This window comes from Dipodomys merriami, unplaced genomic scaffold, assembly GCF_024711535.1.
Source record: "Dipodomys merriami isolate MVZ:Mamm:240054 unplaced genomic scaffold, mDipMer1.0.p SCAF_11, whole genome shotgun sequence".
Taxonomy (NCBI): Eukaryota; Metazoa; Chordata; class Mammalia; order Rodentia; family Heteromyidae; genus Dipodomys; species Dipodomys merriami.
The window spans coordinates 9,304,070-9,326,735 of NW_027202382.1; the positions used below are offsets into that span (position 1 = coordinate 9,304,070).

Below are 22,666 nucleotides of genomic sequence, written 5' to 3' on the forward strand. Positions count from 1 at the left end.
TGCAGGTTCAGCGATAACCTTGGAGGACCAGCAGTGGACAAAGACGACCTTTCTCCACCAGCCTGAGCTGTCTGACCTTCTTACTTGCAGACTAGGGCAGACAGTGGGGACCAACAGACAGCCAAAAACACTTGGTGTACCCTCACCCAGTTGCCTTAAAAACAAAGAGCCTTGATTGACTTTCACAATGCATCCTATCTTTTAAGTGTGCCCAGTACATGAGGATGCAGAAGCTATGTTTTGAAATACTGGGAACTCTCTCTCTCTCGGGCCATTTTAGAATGTGACACTCCTTCACTTCCTCCACAGTGTTTCTCAACTAGAAACAAGTTATGGGATTTGAAAGTGAGCCTTCCACCTCTTTCTAATCAAGCAAATTCTTGGTACCTCTCAGGGATGGAATGGTGGCCAGAGAGAAAAGGAAGGCATAATTAGTAGTCATTCTTCATAGGAGTTAGACATTCTTCCCCAGGAGCCCTTGCTCACCCATTGGCTCAACATGACCAGGCTTTGCACCCGGACTGCTTCCAAGCATCTTCAATCATCTGTCTTCAGCAGTCACCACCAAAGCTCTAGGTTCTTGAAAACCACAAGTGCACACATTGGCAGCCTCCTCTAAAAATGTCAAATTGTGTGAGCTGCTGGCAGAGGGGTAGGAGGTGAACTCTGATCACAGTCATTCCCACTGGCTGGGAAACTAGCCACTATTAGCAGAACAACAAAAGGTGAGCCCCTGTTCGACCACCTCTGTTCCCTCAAGGGTAGGATCTTAAATAGTTCTAAATTATGCAGGGACAGATCATTACTTTTTCAACCAATGGTGAGTGAGGCATGCTGGAGAAAATGGTGAGCAAAGGGTTCAAAGGATCCATCAAGAATAGTAGACGTGGCAAGTGAGAAGAGTTTTCTGTCCGAAAGGAAGACCATAAGTACTCCTACCTGCAAGTCCTTTGACTTTAATTGTAAATTTGAGTGTCCAATTTCACAGGTCATGGAGAGAACCTGTTTAGAGGCGTGTGATATATTTGTCCCTTTCAAGCCAGTGGTGTTATGCAAGGTATCTGGTTTATCCCTGCATTCATTTCTTGATTTGTATAAGTTGCCTGTCATAGGACAGTAAGATTCAGTGTGACATTAAAGAGAATAGTCAGTAGATGGAAGCAACAGTGCAGATAGAAATTCCTTCCAAGGCCTCCTCCCTGCAGCCACCCATATCTACAGAAGACCTAAAAACTCTCCACTGCATGAGACAAAGAATCCCTATTTCATTTGCTGTCTTCGTAAATTAGAACACTCAAGGTACAGATAGCCTCAAAGGTCACTAACAAACTTAAGTTCGACTTTGAGGTGCTTTGTTTTTCTTCTTCAAATCTCCCTTTCTAGGAAGTTCCCTGCTGATGTCTGCCCTTTTCTTGTGGAACATCATGTTATCTTAATTGATTCTGGATACTTTGAAAACACACACACACGCACACACACGAGTTACAGTACCATGACTTTGAAATAATTTCTATCAGTTTCTACCACTGATTACTTTTTTTGCTGACAACATAACTATTTATAAAATAAAACATAAGGGCTGGGAAAGTGGCTCAGTGGTAGAGTGCTTGCCTTGTATGCATGAGGCCCTGGGTTCGATTCCTCAGCACCACATAAGCAGAAAAAGCCAGAAGTGGCGCTGTGGCTCAAGTGGTAGAGTGCTAGCCTTGAGCTGAAGAGCTGAGGGACAGCGCCCAGGCTCAGAGCCCCATAACTAGCAAAAAAAATAAAAATAAAAATAAAATAAAATAAAACATTAGATATTCCTTTGTTTTGCTTTGTTTTCCAAGAATAGGTAGTGGGGACTGTCTTTCTTTCTTTCTTTCTTTCTTTCTTTCTTTCTTTCTTTCTTTCTTTCTTTCTTTCTTTCTTTCTTTCTTTCTCTTTCTTTCTTTCTTTTTCTCTTTCTCTTTCTCTTTCTCCTTTGTTTCTTTTTCTCTTTCTCCTTCCTTCCTTCCTTCCTTCCTTTGTTTCTTTCTCTCTCTCCTTCCTTCGTGCCTTTGTTCCTTCCTTCCTTCCTTCTTTTGTTTTTGTTGGCCATGGGGTTTGAACTCTGGGCCTGGATGCTATCCCTCAGCTCTTTAGCTCAAGGTTAGTACTCTACCACTTGAGACACAGCACCACTTCTCACAGATTTTCCTGTCTAGGCTGGCTTTGAACTACAATCCTCAGATCTCAGCCTCCTGAGTAGCTAGAATTAAAGGTGTAAGCCACTGGAGCCCAGCTGGTGATTATCTTTTAAATCCCCAAAATGCTCCTAGAAATATGGAAATGTCCTAATTTAAAACTGAACTACTGTTGTTTGACTAGCTTAAAAAATTGCATGTGTGTGCATATAGGTGCACAAATGTGAACGTGTGTGTGTATGTGTGTGGGGGGTGGGTATCAACCTAAGATTAGGGACATGATAGGCAAGTACCGTGCCACTCACCTCCATTCCTAGCCATGATAAGCTGTTTTTCAGAATTGTTCATATTGAATACATTTTCCATACCTTGTTATTTCTGTGTACATTTTTTTCTTTAAAATAATCCTTATAAATAATAATAATAATCGAGATTATTTTTATTGATTATGTTCTTCTCAAAAGACAGCAGAAAACTTAAATGGCTCATCAGTTGCAAAACCACAATAGTGTTGTAGGACACTAAGATCTTTTTTATGACCTCCAAAAAGAATTAGCTGTCTATTCATCAGTATTGGCTTCCTCACTGTTAAGTAATTCTAATTCTTCATTTAACCCTGTTTCATCGGAGCCTGTGGAAGTATCCATAACTGTTTTAGATTTTGACAATGTGCTTGATTTTTTCATTTCTGAGGAAGTGGTGCCCCAAAATGTGCTGCTGTCTGCGCTCTTAGAAAAAGATGTATCTGATACACCTTCAGATGGATGGAAGTAAGACATTGTGGCCAGCTCTGGGTTTATGGAGTAATGACTCTCTTCTCTTTTCTTACTGGAAAACAAGCAAGCAAACAAACAAACAAAAAAACAAAAAAGAGATCAAGAATTGTTTTTCACAGTACTGAATTTGTAGCAACTTAGAAAAGCAATTGACAAAGCATAAACACATTCTTCCCAACATATTAGCTTAGGAGAGTTACATAAATGTTTTTCTTTCATTGTAAATGTAATATATTTAATACTCAATGTGAGTGTATCACATTCTAAATCTCAGGTCTAGGATTAGAATCCAATTTACTAAAACAGTAAAGATTGCTTTAATAAAGACATGAAACATGTAAAATGCAGTTGAGGGAAGAGGACTAAATATTATTCCTAGGATCAAGGTTTCAATGAAATACACTATTCATCAAAAATATCAAACTCAAAACAAGTGACTTATTGCTAACTGTGAACATTAAGCAGTTCCACAAGGATATTTGAGAGCAGGCTGCTACACTGTTTGTTTTTCAGTGTTTAAATAAACAACCTCCTCACTCAGGTGTGAGTTGAATTTAGTATTTCCATATAAAAGAACAAATGGATGGGCCTCAAGACGCCTATGTGGCAAGAGTAATCTGGTGTTTTTTGAAGGTCTCAGGGAAGGCTAGCATAGAATGGAAAACGTTAGACTCCAACACATGTGTTATTTAGAAAAGAGTATATAGTTGTGTGTGTGTGTGTGTGTGTGTGTGTGTGTGTGTGTGTGTGTGTGTGTGTGTGTAATTGTGCTGTTACTGGGGCTTGATCTCAGAAGGCCTGGGTACTCTCCCTTAGCTTTATCTACTTGAGGCTGGTTGAGCTATACCTCCATGTCTGGCTTTTTGCTGCTTAAATGGAGAAAAGAGTCACATGGACTTTGCTGACTCGACTGGCTTCAAACCATAATTCTTTGCCTCCCGAATAGTTGAGATTACAACATGAGCCACCCAACAAGAATATATAGTTTTGCTCCAAGTCTAGTGACACCCTCCCTGTCCCCCTCCCCGGAAAAAAAAAAGAAAAAACACATGTAGATTCTCTAACCTGTCTCAATTTATAATGATTATTTCTATATCTAAATTACTGAAATATTGAGAGCAAATCCAAATAAGATAATTCTTTGAGAGATACTCTCAGGATCTTTCTGAGGAGGAGCAATGGAATTAAAACTAAGGAGCCTATGGATACAATGATTTGAGAGGGGTCACGTTTTGCTAAGAATGTGCTAAAGCAGGGAGAAATTTTGATACCACAAATGATAAAGACTGCACAGATGAGCCGCCAGCTTACCTCAGTTGCCTTAGTCTGCAGAGTGTGGCAAAACAGAAGATCAAGAGAGGGACTAAAAGGATCAGAGTCATCAGTGTGATGCCCAGCATTAATTTGACCTTGATTTCCTCTAGCTCTGACAGTTTGTCTCCACTTGTAGAATTCAAATCAGAGCCTGAGAGGAAAGAAAAAAAATGCAATGGAAGGCCAGGTGTCAGACATGGTCCCTGGAGGAGTGAGGATGACGGACAAGGGCAGAGAGTCTCCCCACTGTTCATCCTCCCCTGCCCCATTCACTGCAACATGGAAGGCCATTTCCAGGGTCTGAGTACTCTGTTGTTCTCCTTAACCTTCCTAGCAAGGAAGGAGCTGTCCTAAGCAACTTTTGGTAGGATCATGTTGGCTAATAAATATCCCCCACACATGGCTTAGTCACTGGCGAAATCGAGTTTAAAACCAACATGACCAGATGACTCTATAGGTAGCAGGCTTTTCCCCTAACTTTATTAGAAAGCACTTTACCCATGGTCACCAAAGAGATTGCTATCCAAGTGATTGACTTACAGGGAACTAGTTCTTAGGGAGAGAAAGGGGTGTTTCAATTGTTGGTCATAGTTTGATTTTCTTTTATGCTAAAAAGATGCTGTTCTGGAGGCTTTCTTCGTAAGTCATAAGAACTACAGTCACCATTTTGTTACTGAGATTAAACCTAGTGCACTCAACATTAATAAAACAGAAACATTTTTTTAACTTTTCTGAAATACTTGAAATTGTAAAATAACGCCTGGTTCCAAAGACATCAAGAATCATAATCGAATCTACTAATGGAAATGCTTCTTTGCCACCAGATTTTGCTTTTCTGACTATAAATATGACTTAATGAAATTTAGATGACCACATGGTCAATTTTTCCCATTCTCGAGTTTCCTCCACATCCACTTCAAATGTTCCATAGATCTTTATTCCTTTGTAGGAAAATAAGCAGTGACTTTTAAAATTTGGAATTCTCACTGAACACCTGTGGCTAATGCCTGTAATCCTAGCTACTCGGGAGGCTGAGATCTGAAGATTGTGGTTCAAAGCTAGTCTGGACAGGAAAGTCTGTGAGACTTTTATCTCCAATAAACTACACAAAGAGCTAGAAGTGGATCTGTGGCTCAAGTGGTAGAACATTAGCCTTCAGCACAAAAGCTCAGGGACAGTGCCCAGACCCAGATTTCAAGTCCCAAGACTGCTCCACCCCAATAGAGGGGGGGGGATTGTTAAAATGTGGTCTTGAGACCATATGGGATGAAGTAAGCATAGTTGTCAATAACTGCTATCTGTTGTACAGTTATACAGACTAGTATACAGGTTGTTATGCAGACTGGTATACTGCTGTCAATGACCGTTATCAAGCAATTTATGTTAAAATAGACTGTTCTCCTAAATTGCTTTTCTATCTTCCCAAGGGATCTTTTCAAAGAGGTGGGCTCTAGGTATAGTTATCAAAGTCATGGTCAGAATCAAAGAAGAGTTTGGAACTCCTAATCACTAGAAGTGCACAAAAGTTAATTAATTGGGCAGGTTTTTGCTCTAAGACTGAGTTTCTTTATCTGTAAAATTGAGATAACCAAGTCCATAGAGTTGCTGTGAGAATTAACAAAATATGATAGTAACATAGCAGAATTTGGTGTGTAGTATCTGCTCAATAAGTGATAGAAAAATCAGTGAAGCCAAATTTAATTGCTGAAATCTCAGAAACATAGCAAAGTATTTCTAAAATAACCTAATATTTATCATTCTCATATACAACTTTCCTAAACAAAAGGTTAGTTACTCAATTGTCTTGAAGCACCACAAGACAAATTGTTATACAAATAATCCAGTGTAAAATTAGGCTGACAGATCTTAGACATATCACCTGACGTATCTATTTCTTTTCTGTTCTTTCCTTTCCCTTCTTTCCTTCCTTCCTTCCTTCCTTCCTTCCTTCCTTCCTTTCCTTTCCTTTTCTTTCCTTTCTCCAATCCTGGGGCTTGAATTCTGGATTCAGGTGCTGTCCCTGAACTTCTTTTTGCTTAAGGCCAGTGCTACACTACTTGAGCCATAGCACCAATTCCAGCCTTTTTTTAGTAGGTTTTTTTTTTTGGAGATAAGAGTCTCATGGACTTACCTGCCTGGTCTGGCTTTGAACCACAATCATCAGATCTCAGCCTCTTGAGTAGCTAGAGTTACAGGTATAAGCCACTGGTGCCGGCCCTTAATAATCTATTTTTTGCAATGATTTACTTAGACAGGAGTTTGGGGAGAAATCAGTCCATTGTCTTTTCATGCAATTTCTCAATCAAATGAGTTCTTTTATAAATACAATTAATCCATTAATGAAAGCTGTAGTTGGAAAAAGGAATTTTCACTCATTACTAGTGAGAATACAAAACATTACAATCATTTTGGGAAGACAAGTTTGGTATCTTCTTACAAAGCTCAAGTCTCACCATACAACATGGTCATTGCATTCCAAGGTATTTACCCAAATGAGCTGAAAACTTTTGTCGTCACAAAAACCTGCACACAAATGTTTATAAAAGCTTTATTTATGATTGTCAACAATAGCTAGCAAGGAAGATATCCTGGAAAAGCTAATAAACAGGAACATACTCATACAAAGGAATGTCAATGACAGAAAGAAATGAGTAAGCCAAGTCACCAAAAAAGACATGGAGGAACCTTAAATGCATACTGCGAAGTGGGAAAAAATGGCCGTATAAAAAAAGACCACATGGAAATCTGCAAAAAGCAGGGGAGAGAACAATGCAAGGATAAATTTATGGAGGCGATAGGACTCAAACAGTGAAATTTTAATGATATTGTGACGAGAGGTAGGTGATTATGCTTTTGTCAGAACCTTATAGCTGAGCACTGGTGGCTCACACCTGTAATCCTAGCTACTCAACAGGCTGAGATCTGAGGATTGCAGAAGCCATATTGGGCAGGAAAGTTCATGAGACTCTTTAACTAAGCATAAACACACCAAAAAAACCACACATTTTTAAAAGAAAGCTGGAAGTGGAGCTGTGGCTCAAGTGGTAAAGTGCTAGCCTTGAACACTTAAGTTCAGGGACAATGTCCAAGCTTTGAGTTCAAGCCCAGGATCAACACCGAAATTAGATAAACAAACAAACCAACCCTATAGAACTGTACAGTACAAAGTGAGCCCTAATGTCTATGGATCCTACTTCAATGTGTCTATACTTGTTCAGATATTTTAACAAAGGCACCACAGCAATGAAGACGATACTAGCAAGGGAAGTGAAAAAGAGATGGGATTTAGGAACTCTGCTATCTTGCTAATTTTTTCTTTCAACCTGAAACTTCTCTAAAAGTTAAAAAAATGTGCACTGTATAGATTATGCACCCACCCATTGCCTTGTGTCTTTAATCAGTTTCAGGAATAGACACCATGAAAGAGGAGAATGGTACTAGTCTTTGGCCAAAGGATAACTGGAAAACCCTCCTGAAACAGTCCCCCCATCTTCTCTTCTCCTATATTAGCCACCCTACTCCCTCCTACACCTGCCACTTCATGAGGGCTAAAATGTCTAAGACCTTTATGTATCTATTAGTTAAAAAGTACTTTTTGCTTACTTGGAATTGGTTGAAATAACTCATCTTTATCATCCATGCTCACCGTTGTCCCATTTATAGCTGTTAAGACAATAAATTTGTGTTATGGTAAATAGCATTCACTGGATAGAAGTATTGTGTGGATAATATGTGCCACATATCCTTATTATGTGTGAGAGGTATGTTGTAGAAAGTACACCTTACTATAATTAGTGTCTAAACAAATGTTTTTTTGGGGGTCCGGTCGTGGGGCCTGAATGCTGGGCCTGGGCACTGTCCCTCAGCTCTTCAGCTCAAGGCTAGTGCTCTACCACTTGAGCCACAGTGCCACTTCTGTTTCTTTTTTTCTTTTTGCTTATGTGGTGCTGAGGAATCGAACCCTGGGCCTCAAGCATGCAAGACAAACACTCTACCACTGAGCCACCTACCCAGCACTCTGAACAAATTTTAACATGTGTTTTTTGCACAAGACACATCACAGCCCTGTTGCATTTAGGACATGAACTAGCAATTTAACACTATAGTAGAAGGCTAGCTCAGAGTATGGCTGATCATATATATCAGGCTATTAAAAATATTTGAAGCTGTAATAAAATAGTCTATAGTGTCCCAAAAGGACTTGAAGGTGCTGCAAGTATTGATTTGGGGGTCATACAGAATACAAATACAAATATAGATATAAACACAAATATAGACTATTAAGTATGACATCTATTTTGCACTTATAATGCATATGTATGTAATACACATATGACATCTATACCTCTGTATGTACGTGACTAATGTGTATGTGTACCTTGGTATATATGCACATTGCACTGTACATGTGTGCCTATATCATATTTTTATATACACACTAATTTTTCACATTCATGTGTTTTTATATATCTTCACATTTATATATGCATGTTTATGTGTTTACATGCACACTGCTCTAAATACAAAGATGGAGTATACTGGGCAAGAAGCTTACTTTATAATTGTAATGATCAACTAAATTGAACTGTTTTCAAATTTGAATTGTCTGTTTCAAAAATAGAAGCTATAAAATGAGAAGTGATAACTAGAGAGTATTTAGCGACTAGAGAGTATTTAGCCACTGTAACTCCCACGGGAGTAAATGTCTGTGACAATGTCTTTTCTAGATTTTAACAGCCATAGGACATAGGATCTTCAGAAACAGTGTGACTTTATCAGCTTTCTGAGTCAGTATTGAATTTTCTTTAAAATTTATCACATTATTTTTAAGTACTTGTACAAAGGGGTTTAAATTCACTACTATCACTGTATGAGTACAGCGCATCTTGATCAGTGTCACTGCTTCTTAGAACATATGTAATATGTTCTATTACATATGACAGCAAAAAATCAATACTGATTCTTAATATTACAAGTATTTATATATCAATCTTGTCTTTCTAATATAAGATTGTGGAAAACCAAAACATTCCCCCAGCTAACCTCTCTGTATGAATTTACCTTTAACTAACATTGTCCAAAATGCAGGAACATTTGGGGTTGTTTCTGTTAAAAAAAAAAAAAGACAGTAACAACAGGAATGACAGGTTAAGAATCTATTGGCTTAAAGCATTTATTCAAGAGCTTAGAGGTGAACATCATGGGTTGTTATGACTTCACAAATATTTTATAAGGCATGATATTCTTGACAGGAAACTAAAATGGTGATTTATTAATTTTGTAGCCACCCCCGTCCCTCAAATAATATTAGGAAACATTCATGATTGTCACCAGAAACATTTATTCCTCAAACACATTGAACTTTTTACATTATTATCAAAATAAGTTATAGTAAACATACACTCAATGTATTTATATTTGCATAAACACATGCTTATACATACTACACAGTACAAAGTGAACCTTAATGTTTACGGAGTCTAGCTCACAATAATGTATCTATACTGGTTCAGAAATTTTAACAAGGATGCCACAGTAATAAAGACATTACTAGAAGGGGAAATGGAGCATGGAGACAGGATTTAGGAACTCTATTCTTTCTGCTAATTTCTTCTCTTTATTTGTACAATCCATACTAAAAAATAATATAGAAATATAATCAACAGAAATAGACATTTGCATTTCTTTGTGTAAACCTTTTCATATATTTATATAAATACAAATATATTTATAAAGAGGTATTTTTATAGAGACATACATGCGATGCATTTTATTAAAATAAATAAAATTTCTAAGGATCCACTCCTACCCCTCATCAGGTGCATCTGAGAACTATTAGCTAGTCACCATTTCAAATGGTTTAGAGTACAAATTAGCAGTATAAATTCTTTCCGCATGCTATTTCCTTGATGTAACATTCAGGGCAGTGAAACTTAAGTTCTTAAGTCATATAATGATATGCTCCAGATATTAATACACTGTAGTAACTTTAATACTTGGAATTGTCTCGGGTTCATTAGGTGGTTCTTCACTTGTAGTTTCTTGAGATGATGTTGTTGCATTGACAACTTTGTCTAGGAAAAAGGACAAAGAATTATCAGCATATAAAAATATTGACTACATATCTGTGATTAGGCCTATTTTTTAAGCCAGAAATGGAATAAAGACAAGGAGAAGTGAAAGAAAATGACATAAACATTTTCCCAAACTAAGACAGGGAAAGAAGAGACATTGAAGAAGAAGATTGTGGGGCGGGGAGGAGGCTGGGGGGCGCACAATGCCTGTGGTTTATGAAAAGAGGAAGAACATAGAACTTGGAGCCAGGCTCTTCCTTCCTTTCGGGGGAAGGGTGGCCTATTGGCAGACATGGCTGGCTTTCAGGGTTCACTGCACAGATGGAAATGATGCTTGTAACATGGAGCAGTTGGTCACTGGTCAGGGTGACATGGAAAAGGCATGCGTGTCCTTGTAAATTGGGAAGCAATATTTCAAATGTCAAGATGTTGGAGCACACAGCAAGGAATTAGGGGCCTAATTTAGAACATGCTACTGTCTATAATGTGTTTATCTGTCTTTGACAAACGTCAAAGGGCAGGACTTGACTTGTGGGAATATGTGTTAGAGATTAGAATCTCTTCCTGTAGTCTTCATATCCTAAACTAATTGGAGGTGCTTGATTTCGAGTTATATTTTGTTTGGTACAACTCAAGATGTTGATTGCTGAATACAGTACAATCCCATGAAGGATTATCCAAAATTAATATTTCCATGATATAACTATTTCAGGGTTTGGAATAGCTAATATTATTTTATTATTGCCAAGGAATTTTTATTAATAATTAAGCACGAATGAGTCTAGTCTGTCCTATACATTCTTTCTTTGTTGTTTAAGGATTTGGAAGGCAAAACACAGAAAGGTGCAAAAATGAGGGTAGAAGAAACATAAATAATTCTCAAGAGTCCTAAGCTGCATTATTTAATTTTCTTCCCATGCAAAGAAAAAACATAAGATGCTAAAGCTAGACACTGGTGACTTATGCCTATAAATTAAGCTACTCAGGAGGATGAGATATGAGGATCAAGGTTCAAAGCCAGCCTGGCAGAGAAATCCAAAAATGTTAATCTCAATTAATCATCAAGAAGGCAGAAATGGAGGTGTGGCTGAAGTGGTAGGGAACAGCTTTAAGTGAAAAAGCCAAGTGAGAACAAGAGGCCCCGAGTTCAAGCCCTGATACTAGCACAAAAAAAGAAAAGAAAGGAAAAGAGAAAGTGGGTTGGCAATATGTGGATTTCCCGACCTCCGAAATGACTTGTGCAATGGACATGGTACCTCACAGGTGTCATCTAGGAAAAATATGTAGAAGATAACCAAGAACTCAATTAGATCCCCAAATCATTACATCTACTGGAGGGGGAAATGTTTAGATTTGTCTGGGAATGAAGACTTCTCTCCTACCCAATGCCTTTCAGTGTTGTTTCAAATCCTGCGTTCAGTACTTACAGTTCTTTAGCGCGAATCTCAGATCAGTGGTTGCCCTCACAGATATTTCAGATTCAGTACCATTTGGATTTTGTGTGGTGAAAACATCTGAAAATACAAAGTCAAAAGGCATCAGCTACCAACTAGCTAAGTTATTTCTTGATCAACCATTTTCCTTTGTGTATCAACTTACTAGCTAAAAGCAAAAGAATTATAAAAATGAGTAATGTTTTGTCTTAAAAATAAGAAAATGAGTCAAAAGTGAATAAAAAAATTCACAAGAAGAAAGGTTAAATCAAGATGCTTATGGTAAATGACCTGAGAAGCCATTATGGAAGAAATTCATGTAAAAATGTACAAGTATATAAGACATCAAAGCACATTTATAGATGTGCAATTTATAGACATTGTATTGGCATTATCCCAAAACTCCCAAGGCATTTGACAAAATGTTCCCATACAGGTACTCACATTTATACATACACCTGAAGATCTTGCTCCTCAAGAGGCATCTGTCAGGTTGGCTGTAATTTAAAACTAGTGGATTTAGTCACCTACCCAAAGGGTGAAATAACAATTGAGTGGAGCTGGTAGACTAAGCTTAAACATGCATCTCTGTCTCTTCCATCAAATTCTCATGGAATGACAGAAATTATATGTACACATGAATGTGTGTATGTTTAAAACTGACATATGCATTCATTTCTCCCAACACACACCAACAAAAAGTTGTTACTATGAATGTCTTATTCTTTTTGAGGAATTCTTGTGATAGTTCTAAGGAAAAAAAAAACAAAATGAAGTTACAGCCCATGATTTAATGTGATGTGAATTAAGAAAATGTACACTATGTTGGAAATGAATTTTACAACTTGGGGCGGGGAAGGATAGTGGGAGAAAACAAGGAAGGGGGTAACAATGTTCAACAAGAATTGTACTCATTTCCTTATGTAAATGTAATCCCTCTGTACATCATATTTACAATAAAAAGAAAATGCACACATTAAAATATGTGGTATTTTTGTAGCAACAGACATGGTAATAAAAAAGAACTATCAAAGTATAACTGACCCAATTTGGATTATATTAAATGTAAGAATCACATAACTAGATAACCAGTGTACCAGTTTTAGACAGTTAGCTTTCTTCTTTGAAAAATATAGTGCTTTATACAAATTTTATGCCAAAAACCAGAATAAGATTTATGACCTAAGAGAAAAATAGGATATTGTTAGGAAATGTTGGAAAAGCAATTTAGTATTTTGGGTTGAATAAGTCCTGTCTAAGCAAGATACAATAGGTAAAAATCTGAAGGAATTAATCAACAGAATTGGTTTTTATAAAACTTGAAAACTATCTTAGGATTAAAGATACTTGAACTGGTTTAAAGATAAGTAACAGTCTAGGAGAAAATCTCTAATACTATTAATCACAGGAAAAAGATTAATGTACTATATATAAAAAGCTTTTGCAAATCAACAAAAGTCTGATCTAATAAAAATGGGAAAAGAATATGAATAGGTAAGTCATGGAAAAAATGAATAAAAATATAAAGAAAATTTAAAAAATCACAATTAGAATGCCAGTGAATAAATCACATTTATAAATTATATTATATTGTTATATAGTTATTGTTGATATTCACTATAAGTGAAATAGTGGTATTTCCTTTGGGGTTAAATTGGTAAGTAGTTTTTGGAGGGCTATTTGGTGTTATCTATCAATATTTCAAAAGGTTTATATTTTATCCAACAATTTCAATACTTTTATTCTAAACAGAGATACATGTACATGGGAAGAATGCATAGGAAAAATATTAAAGCAGATGTGAAAAGCATTCTACAGTTATTAAATGAAAAAGACAAATCCTTATGATGACCACTTCATGTTATACACACATAAAATTTAGCAGGGATTTTTTTAAAAATCAAAGTAATTAGCAATCACTTTACTTATTGATCTCCTGTGTAATGCAAAATAGAGATACATACTGAATGGGACATGATTTGTAGAGCCAAGCATCAGTCAGTTCCATATCATCCTACCTTTGCATCCTGGTAACTATTGAACTTCTCTATGCACTAGGGATGGCCATCTAAAAATCAAGGATATGAAGCAGGATGCTGGTAGTGCATGCCTATAATCTTACCTTCTTAAGAGCTGAGATCTGAGGATCTGAGGTATGAAGCCAACCTGGGCAGAACAGTTTGTGAGACTCATCTCCAATTAACCACCAAAAAGCCAGAAGTGGTCAAGTGATAGTCAAAAAAGCTCAGGGACAATACTCCCCCCCCCACACACACACAGAGGTGTAGATATGGATTCATCAAAGTAAAACCAGAAGTACAATTTATACATTATAGTTTTCATTTGAGTTATACATCATTGTCACTTTTCTTTTTTAAAAATATTGTTTATAATAATCTCAGGATAGTTAAATTTAAACCTCCCTTTAAAAAATACTAGGATTTAACCCTGAGCTTTATGCCTGCCAGGCAAATACTTTAATACTGAACTTTAATTAATTAATTAATTTTTTGTGCCAGTACTGGGACATGCTTTTGCATAGCCTTTTTGCTCAAGGCTGGTGCCCTGTCACTTGAACCACAACTCTATTTCTGGCTTTTTGCTTACCAATTTAAGATAAGAGTCTCTTGGACTTACCTGCCTAGGCTGACTTCAAATTGCAATCTTAAAATCTTAACCTGCTAAGTAGCTAGGGTTACAGGTGTGAGCTACTAGTTCCTGGCTGTTTTTTTTTTTTTAATTTTTATAAACGTTTCTTCTAAGCTCTTCACCTTTTTGAATGGCACACCTTGTAAGGAAGACATGGAGGGAGGTCCATGAGGAATGACAGGTTATAGACTAAATTTTAATGGAACCTTCCAATTGTGTAGAAGTCGCTTTGTTATTGGTTGAATTGTGTCCACGCCCAAAATTCTTATGTTGAAGTCCTCCCTCAGTATGTCAGAATGTGACAACATTTGGAAATAGGTTTGTCCACTTCATAATTAAGATACAGCTAATCCTAGAACACAGCATTGTGAATGACTAATGTCCTTGTTGGAAATCTAGACCCAGAGAGACAGAGACAGTACCATGTGAACAGAGTGAGGCAGAAACTGAAATGAAGCAGCCCCAGCTGGAAACACCTGTGCTGACAGGCCTGGCAGAGACAAAAGGAAGCCTCCCTCACTGGCTTTCCGGAGGGCCTTTTCTTGATTGGCTCAAACTCTAATTTTTGGACTTCCAGCATCCAGAATGATGGAGGAATAGATTTCTGCTGTTTCAAGCCACCTAATTTGAGATAGTTTCAAAAGCCTTAAGAAACTGATATTTTGTTTTTGTTTTTGTTTTTGTTTTTGTTTTGAGGCCAGGCATGTTGGCTCACACCTGTCATCTCAGGTACTTGGGGAGGTAGAGGTCAGGAGGATCTTGATTCCAGGACAGCCTAAGCAAGATTAGTTAGACCCTATCTCAATTAATAAGCTTGATGCAGTGGCATAGACCTGTGATCTCACCATAGGTGGGACCCATAGCTCCCATCAGAAAGAGTGACACCACCTCATTTGTAAGGAAACAGAAAGACTAGGAAAAAATCATATTAAGTGAAGTAAGCCAGGCCCCCCCCAATAAAGGTCCCATGGTTTCCATTATTTGCAATAATTAGTATACATCTAGGGTAATCTTATCAGATTAGCAGAAAAGCTCAAAAGCTAGGTACATGTGACCACATAAGATGATGCTAAGTGAAATCAACCCCAACATATGGACACAAGAGGTTTTTATTTGTCATTGTTGTTTTTAATGTATTATGTGATTTTTTTCTTTTGTATGTTCTTCCCCCTATGGTATATCCCCTGTTGTCATTGTATTTGATTTTGATACCCTGCATCATATATATATATACATTTGGGGAGGGGAAAAGAAGATCATAATTCCAGATGTCCTGAGCAGAAAATGAGATGCTGTCTCAGAAATAACCACAAACAAAAAGGGCCAGAGGTGTGTCCAGGGGTGGGAAAAAAATTTTTTTTGTATTTTGTTTTTTAAAGAACCACTTAGATATTTAGAAAATAATTCATGGGCCATACAAAATTATCCTGGACAGGTGACAAGAAGAATGTATGTCTGTTCTGTCATGTACCAAATAGTTTCTCTGGCCTTCTGTGACCCTTCAACTGGACATTTTCTACCCTTGTAAGTTCAAACCCCAGTAATATAAATAAATACATAAATAAGTTTTAAAAAAGTAGGCAGGCTTTTGTTCTAGCTACTTCACAAACTAAAGAAAAATGTGTTTTCAGCCTCTGAGACCCAAAGTGAAGGTATGGGAAGACCTATTTCATTTAATTTTGCAAATATGTCTTATAAAATTCTGTGAAGCTAGCTTTAGTTGAGTCCAGGGACCAATATAACTGACTTGGGACATGAATGCTCCATGTGCTTGGTACATGAATGCTCCCTCAGTGCTAATCAATATTAGCAGATAATTTTATAAGAAGACGAATATATTATATGTGCTATAATACATATAATAAGGATTATATATTATATATAATACATGTAATAAGAATTGATAAGATTTAAGAAAATAATTACAAGAAAGTAATATTAACTCTGTATTTGAACCCCAGTACTTTTGAAAACAAAAATAAAACAAAACCAAAAATTTTTTTTGTTAACTCACTCAAAATAGACCAACTTTTACTAGTATGAATAATCACCATGCTGTGATGAACCGTAGTAATTAGAAATAGCTCCTAAGAAAACCTGGCTAAACTTTAGAAATGTCTCCTGAAAAAAGTTTTAGAAAACAAGAATTTCATTTTATACAATGATAAGTCTATAAAATAAATTATAATTTTAAATGGAAATAAAATGGTTATGGGAGAGTATAAAAGACAATTGAGATCTATCCAACCAATACCATCAGCTTTTTGTATCAATATTTTTACATATTGCTGTTAACTTGAAAAACTTACATTGTTTGGTATCTTTGTAATGATTGTCAGTTTTGTGATTTGCAGATGTGTGATCCGGATACGTGTATTCTATTTTGTGAATTAAGTTATTATCCATGTTGATTTCATCTTCAGGTATACCAGAATCGTGTAGAGTAGAATCATGTACAGTAGGATCGTGTACAGTAGGATCAGTAGCCGGATTATCAGGACTGTCATCATCGTGATAATATGGGTAGTCCTCTGGAGACACTGCCTCAGGTATCTCTTAAAAAATTAGGATACACCTTGCATCAGAAATGTTACCTTTACTACCTTTTCTACCTGAACTTTTCTCCCAATTTGAGGCTGAGATTTAAAATCTAAATGGATACCATATCTCCAACAACATATTTCTTTCTTTCCTTCCTTCCTTCCCTTTCCACTTCCCCTCCCTTCCTCCCTCTCTCCCTCCCTCTCTCTCTCCCTATCTGTCTCTTTCTTTCTTTCTCTTCCTTCCTTCCTTCCTTCCTTCCTTCCTTCCTTCCTTTTTTTCTTTCTTTCTTTCTTTCTTTCTTTCTTTCTTTCTTTCTTTCTTTCTTTCTTTCTTTCTTTCTTTCTTTCTTTCTTTCTTTCTTTTCCTTTCTCTCTCTCCCTTCCTTCCTAACTTCCTTTATCCTTTCTTTCTCTTTCTTTCCTTCTTTTTTCTTCTCTTCTTTCCTTTTTCAGTACTGGGGGTTGAAACACATGGTCTGGGTGCTCTCCCTGAGCTTTTTATGCACAAAACTAACACTCCATCACTTGAGCACAACTCCACTTTCTTCTTTTTTGGGTGGTTAATTGGAGATAAGAGTCTTATGGACTTTCCTGCCCAGGCTGGCTTCTAACCATTATCCTCAGATCTCAGCCTCCTGAGTAGCTAGGATTACTGACATGAGTCAGCAGTGCCCAGGAAAATAGACTTTCAATCATTTTGTAGAAAATTCACACATCATTTGTATGTACTGTTTCTTGGAAGTTAAAGTGCTTACCGTCTGTCTGGGTCTTCAAATTGTTAATCTCTGGAAGGAAAACCCCAGATAAAAAAATAAATAATATAAAATTCATTTGGAAATTAATGTGATTTATCCAGTAATATAATAATACAATGTCTCCTCAGGGCTTCCTTCTTGTGGTCCAGTAGGTCCTGAGATGAGCACATTATGACATCACTTCCTGTGGGAAGCAGAATGCTAGGGAGATCCCCCAGGGCTTTGTGACTTCTTCAAGATGATTTCATCTTTGGTACTATAATGTATTTCATATCAGAAAAACAAACCATTATGAAATTTTCCTTGGAAGTGAAAAAATACACTTTCATGAAAGAATATTAATTATTGATTTGTGGATTTTAAAGAATCATTTATTGTGTTGGCAGTAAAAAATGAAAACAGACTTTCATGTTTGAGAAATTGTAATACAAGTTCTTTTGGAAAACTGTGATCATATATCAATTACAAGCTGGATGCTGGTGGCTCACATCTGTTATCCTAGCTACTCAGGATGCTGAGAACGGAGGATCTTCATTCAAAGCCAGTCTGGGCAAGAGTCTCAGACTCATTTAAAAAAATATATCACCGGGGCTGGGAAGGTGGCTCAGTGGTAGAGTGCTTGCCTTGCATGCTCGAGGTCCTGGGTTCGATTCCTCAGCACCACATAAGCAAAAAGAAAAAAGCCGGAAGTAGTGCTGTGGCTCAAGTGGTAGAGTGCTAGCCTTGAGCTGAAGAGCCGAGGGACAGTGCCCAGGCCCAGAGTTCAGGCCCCACGACCGGACCCCCCCCCCAAAAAAATATATCACCTTTGGGCTGGGAAGGTGGCTCAGTGGTAGAGTGGTTGCCTTGCATGCCTGAGGCCCTGGGTTCGATTCCTCAGCACCACATAAGAAAAAAGCCGGAAGTGGCGCTGTGGCTCAAGTGGCTGAAGAGCTGAGGGACAGCGCCCAGGCCCAGAGTTCAGGCCCCACAACCGGACCCAAAAATATATATATATATCACCTTTATTAGTTGTTTTCAAATATATTTTGATTTTACAGACCTGGTCCTTGAGTAATTTTGGATTTCTACATGGACAGCCCATATGGCAATAGATTTTCTGATGATTAGGACACATTTATTCTTTTGACTTGATTATTGTCGCCTGTTCAAGTGAATTTGTACTGCAGCTGAACCCATGTACTTGTCAATAAACTATCTGCAATTTAGTTTTAATTAATTTAATTGCTAAATGCAAAGAACAGCAACATATTATTCAAGTTATATTAGTTAATATTTGGATACAAATGTAACTCAAGCCAGGCAAGGTTGAACACCTGTAATCCCAGCACTGAGAGGTTGAGATAGGAAAATCTTGAATTTGAGGCCAGTCTAAGCTACATAGTGAAAATTTTTCTCAAAAAAAGTAAAACAAAGTAATTCAAAGTAAGCATTCCATCTAAATTTTATGATGCAAATACAAATAATGGGGGTCAGCTAGATAAATACCTCATTAAAATTTTTCTGGTTATATAGATACAATGAAAGTAATCTTGTCCCTAAAGTTATGTAAAAATATTTCAGTGATCCCATAAAGGATCTTCAAAGTGTTTTAAATGAATTCTGACTTACAGTACAGAGAATATTAAATACAAATAAGATAATTATTTATTTATTTTATTTATTATTTATTTATTTTATTATATTATTTATTTATTTATTTATTTATTGTACTGTACAGAGGGGTTACAGTTACATGAGTAAGGCAATGAATACTTTTCTTATGGAGTATTGTTACCCTCTCCCTTATTAAAGGTATGGCATCCTCTATATGCCGTAGTTAGTGGTTCATTAAAGAAGTCCAATTCATTATATCAGTGATGAATGGTTCATTCATACATATAGACAACTGATTCTGTATCTAAAAGCTCTGACATGAAAAGGATAAAGATGCCTGATGTCAAATATTTATTTTTAAAGCTTCCATTTCTTAAATTATGTGTAAAGTTGATAATGGCTGTGCACCCATTTCTGACTCCAAAGTTTACCTAGTTTCTACAGATGCCAGTCTACCTGCTTTCCTTTCAATTCCACAAATATCCACATATAACCTTTTTTATGGGTCAACTGGACTCTCGTATTGATCACAAAGATTCTAACAATTCTGATGACCTGAGACTGAAATAGGGCTACAGAAGCATAACTTTAGCAGCTAAAACCATCATCTGTTACATCTGAAAAAGTAACTGTAAAGAAGCATTATTCCAATATGAAGAGACATGCTTATGGCAAGAAGAAGTTCTTCATCAAGAAATACAAGCCCCATCTGGAGACTGATCTGAATATAATTTATAATCTGAGTCTTTTTTTTGTGTCAACCTGTAAATATAAACTATAAGTACATATAAACAATTTTCTATTAGTCTGAGGTGATCTTTGCTTAATGACCTTGCATTTCTTTTGTTGACCCCAAAACAAAACAAAACAAAAGCACATTTCCTTGAATGGCTTCTTATCAAGTCTGAATATTCTGTTAAAGGATTCCAAGCACTGAACAAGTGTAATTAAGGAGTTCCGTAATAAGTGAACATGCATCACAATAAATCAGATTAACTCCTGCTTCATCCTTGGAGATGGTATATTTTCCACCACACTGGCAATTCAGTGAAGAAAAAACAACCGTTCATCTTCATTCCAAGGATACACTGGATCATCTACTGGTGCCATATTTTGTAGCTGTTATCATCTGCTGCAGGTCATACTCTTCATTTTTTGTCTCTTCATTCCCTAGAATTTTCCATGCCCGTTCAATTTCGGCAAGCTTCTGTATATATTCATCTGCCATTCCTGCTGGCACATCCGTACTTTGTTTTTCTAGATAGCACATTAATACGAGTTTTTGATGTTTTTGTTTTAGATCAGCCATATCAGCAGATGGATCTGCACCCTAAATACTGTACCAGTCCTTTTTTGGTGTCTGCTCAAATGCCATTATTCTTTGAACAAGAAGTGGCCTTCCCAGATCAGCAAACTTCACATCCTCAGGGAGACTCCACTTGTCTGCCACCTATCAGAATTAGGAACAGGGTTCTCCGTGAGACTCTTATCTCCAATTAACCACCTCAAAACAAGAAGTGGAGCTGTGGTTCAAGTGGTAAAGTGCTTCATGTTGAGCTCAGAGACAGTGTCCCAACCCTGAATTCCAGCCCCAACAACAGCAGGCACATACAACAAGACTGTCCAAAGTGCTGGTTCATGGATTATTTAGCTATAATTCTTTTCTTCTCAATTTTTTGTAGAATTCCAATATGTCAGTTTGTGAGTACAATGTGTCTTGATCACTGTTGCTAATTTTCATCATTCCCCCATCTTTTGCAACCTCACCGATCCCCTCAATTAACCTGTTACCATTTTTACATATATACATTGAATATGATGACTGCATTTATAACTATAATTCTTCTTAAATTGTATTTTATTACTTTAAGTACTATTCAACACATGAGTTTATGAGTCTAATGTATATTGATCAATGTCCTCCCCCTTTCATTATATTATCCTGTAACTGTAATTCTTTAGGAAAAGTTTTCTGAAACTCATCCTTTTATTTCAAGATATATTTTTCATGAAATATAAACTATGCATTTGGTTTAATATGTTTTTTTTTAATTTATTATTTTTTTGGTCGGTCGTGGGGCTTTGAACTCTGGGCTTGGGCGCTGTCCCTCAGCTCTTCAGCTCAAGGCGAGCACTCTACCACTTGAGCTACAGCGCCACTTCCGGTTTTCTGGTGGTTTATTGGAGATAGGAGTCTCACGGTCTTTCCTGCCCGGGCTGGCTTTGAACCGCGATCCTCAGATCTCAGCCTCCTGAGTAGCTAGGATTACAGGTGTGAGCCACCAGCGCCCGGCTTGGTTTAATATGTTTTATCAATGAGGTCCATTTTTAGCTCGTGTACAGATCTACTATTTATTGGATTAGAAGGAGATTTGGATATACATAATACTATCCATGTATTATTCATAAATAAGTAATAAGCAATAGACAAGAAATCAATGCAAACTATCATTCCTTATGATATCAAAGCATCATCTAACTTCCTCCTCTTAATTTTGTAATTGTTGATGACAGCCTCCACTTTAGAGGATACTCATGATCAAAATGACATCAGGAAAAAGCAGCATATTGTTTACAGAACTTGGAGGCTTTCCTAGTGTATGTAAAGCGTACAGAGTAAGCCTAGTCTGTGGTACTCTATGAACATGCTTGATGATACAGACAGAGGTCCCAGCCTGGTCTCCTTGCATAAGAGGTTGGGGGAGCTGAGAGGACTTGGTGGCCAGGCAAGCTGCGCTCAGGGTCAAAGCCTTAGTCAAGTAAAAGTGGTCCCTCATGTAGCACCATTTTCCTTTTAAACTCTTGAGATTATCCTTACTCGAAAGCTACGAGTTGGGTAAGAATACAAGAAAAGAGTTGGTGGGCCCATGTAGCCCTTCCTTGGGGTATCTCTCTTGACAAAATATACAGAAAAGGAGAGAAGCCTGAATCAATCAGGTCCCATGCAGCTGGCAAACCGCAACACAGATTTGGGTGATGTAGCTCAGTCATTGAAACTTGGCAGAAGACACGATGTACGGAATATAGCGAGCAGATCAGTGATTGATAAAGGAGTGAATATACTTCTTTTAGAACCATAATAATGTTTGTTTGTTGCTGCTGCTGCTGTTGTTTTGGTTGTGAGGCTTGAACTCTGGGCCTGGATGGTGGCCCTGAGCTCTTCAGCTCAAGGCAAGTGCTCTACCACTTGAGCCACAGCGCCACTGGAACAGTAATAATGTTAAGTGGAAAAATCAACTTCACATTTTATGATACCAATAGGACTTTCTTTGTTTCATTTCTCCTTTTGCTTTCCTTCTTCCTACTTCTTTCTCCTTTCCCTTCTCATTCTTCTTCCTCTTCTCTGTCTCCTTCTCCTCGA

The 22,666-nt window shown here is 37.2% G+C and overlaps 1 protein-coding gene and 1 pseudogene across 2 annotated transcripts; both read right to left on the reverse strand.

Moving 5' to 3' along the window:
- Nucleotides 1-2,620: 2,620 nt before the first annotated feature.
- On the reverse strand, nt 2,621-17,895 carry Eqtn (equatorin). Of its 2 annotated transcripts, none has more exons than XM_070005503.1 (8): nt 17,710-17,895; nt 16,721-16,966; nt 11,757-11,843; nt 10,252-10,329; nt 9,317-9,361; nt 7,859-7,918; nt 4,253-4,406; nt 2,621-2,993 (listed from the first exon to the last, which is right to left on the reverse strand). In XM_070005503.1, exons 1-8 carry the CDS (start codon nt 17,783-17,785, stop codon nt 2,726-2,728), a joined length of 1,014 nt encoding a protein of 337 aa, XP_069861604.1. In that variant the 5' UTR covers nt 17,786-17,895; the 3' UTR covers nt 2,621-2,725. The 2 variants fall into 2 exon arrangements, with proteins under 2 accessions (XP_069861604.1, XP_069861613.1); XM_070005512.1 differs by having other exon boundaries at nt 2,861-2,989; nt 17,710-17,894.
- A 2,163-nt stretch (nt 17,896-20,058) lies between these two features.
- LOC138816026 (dnaJ homolog subfamily C member 24-like) lies at nt 20,059-22,318 on the reverse strand (annotated as a pseudogene).
- Nucleotides 22,319-22,666: the final 348 nt, after the last annotated feature.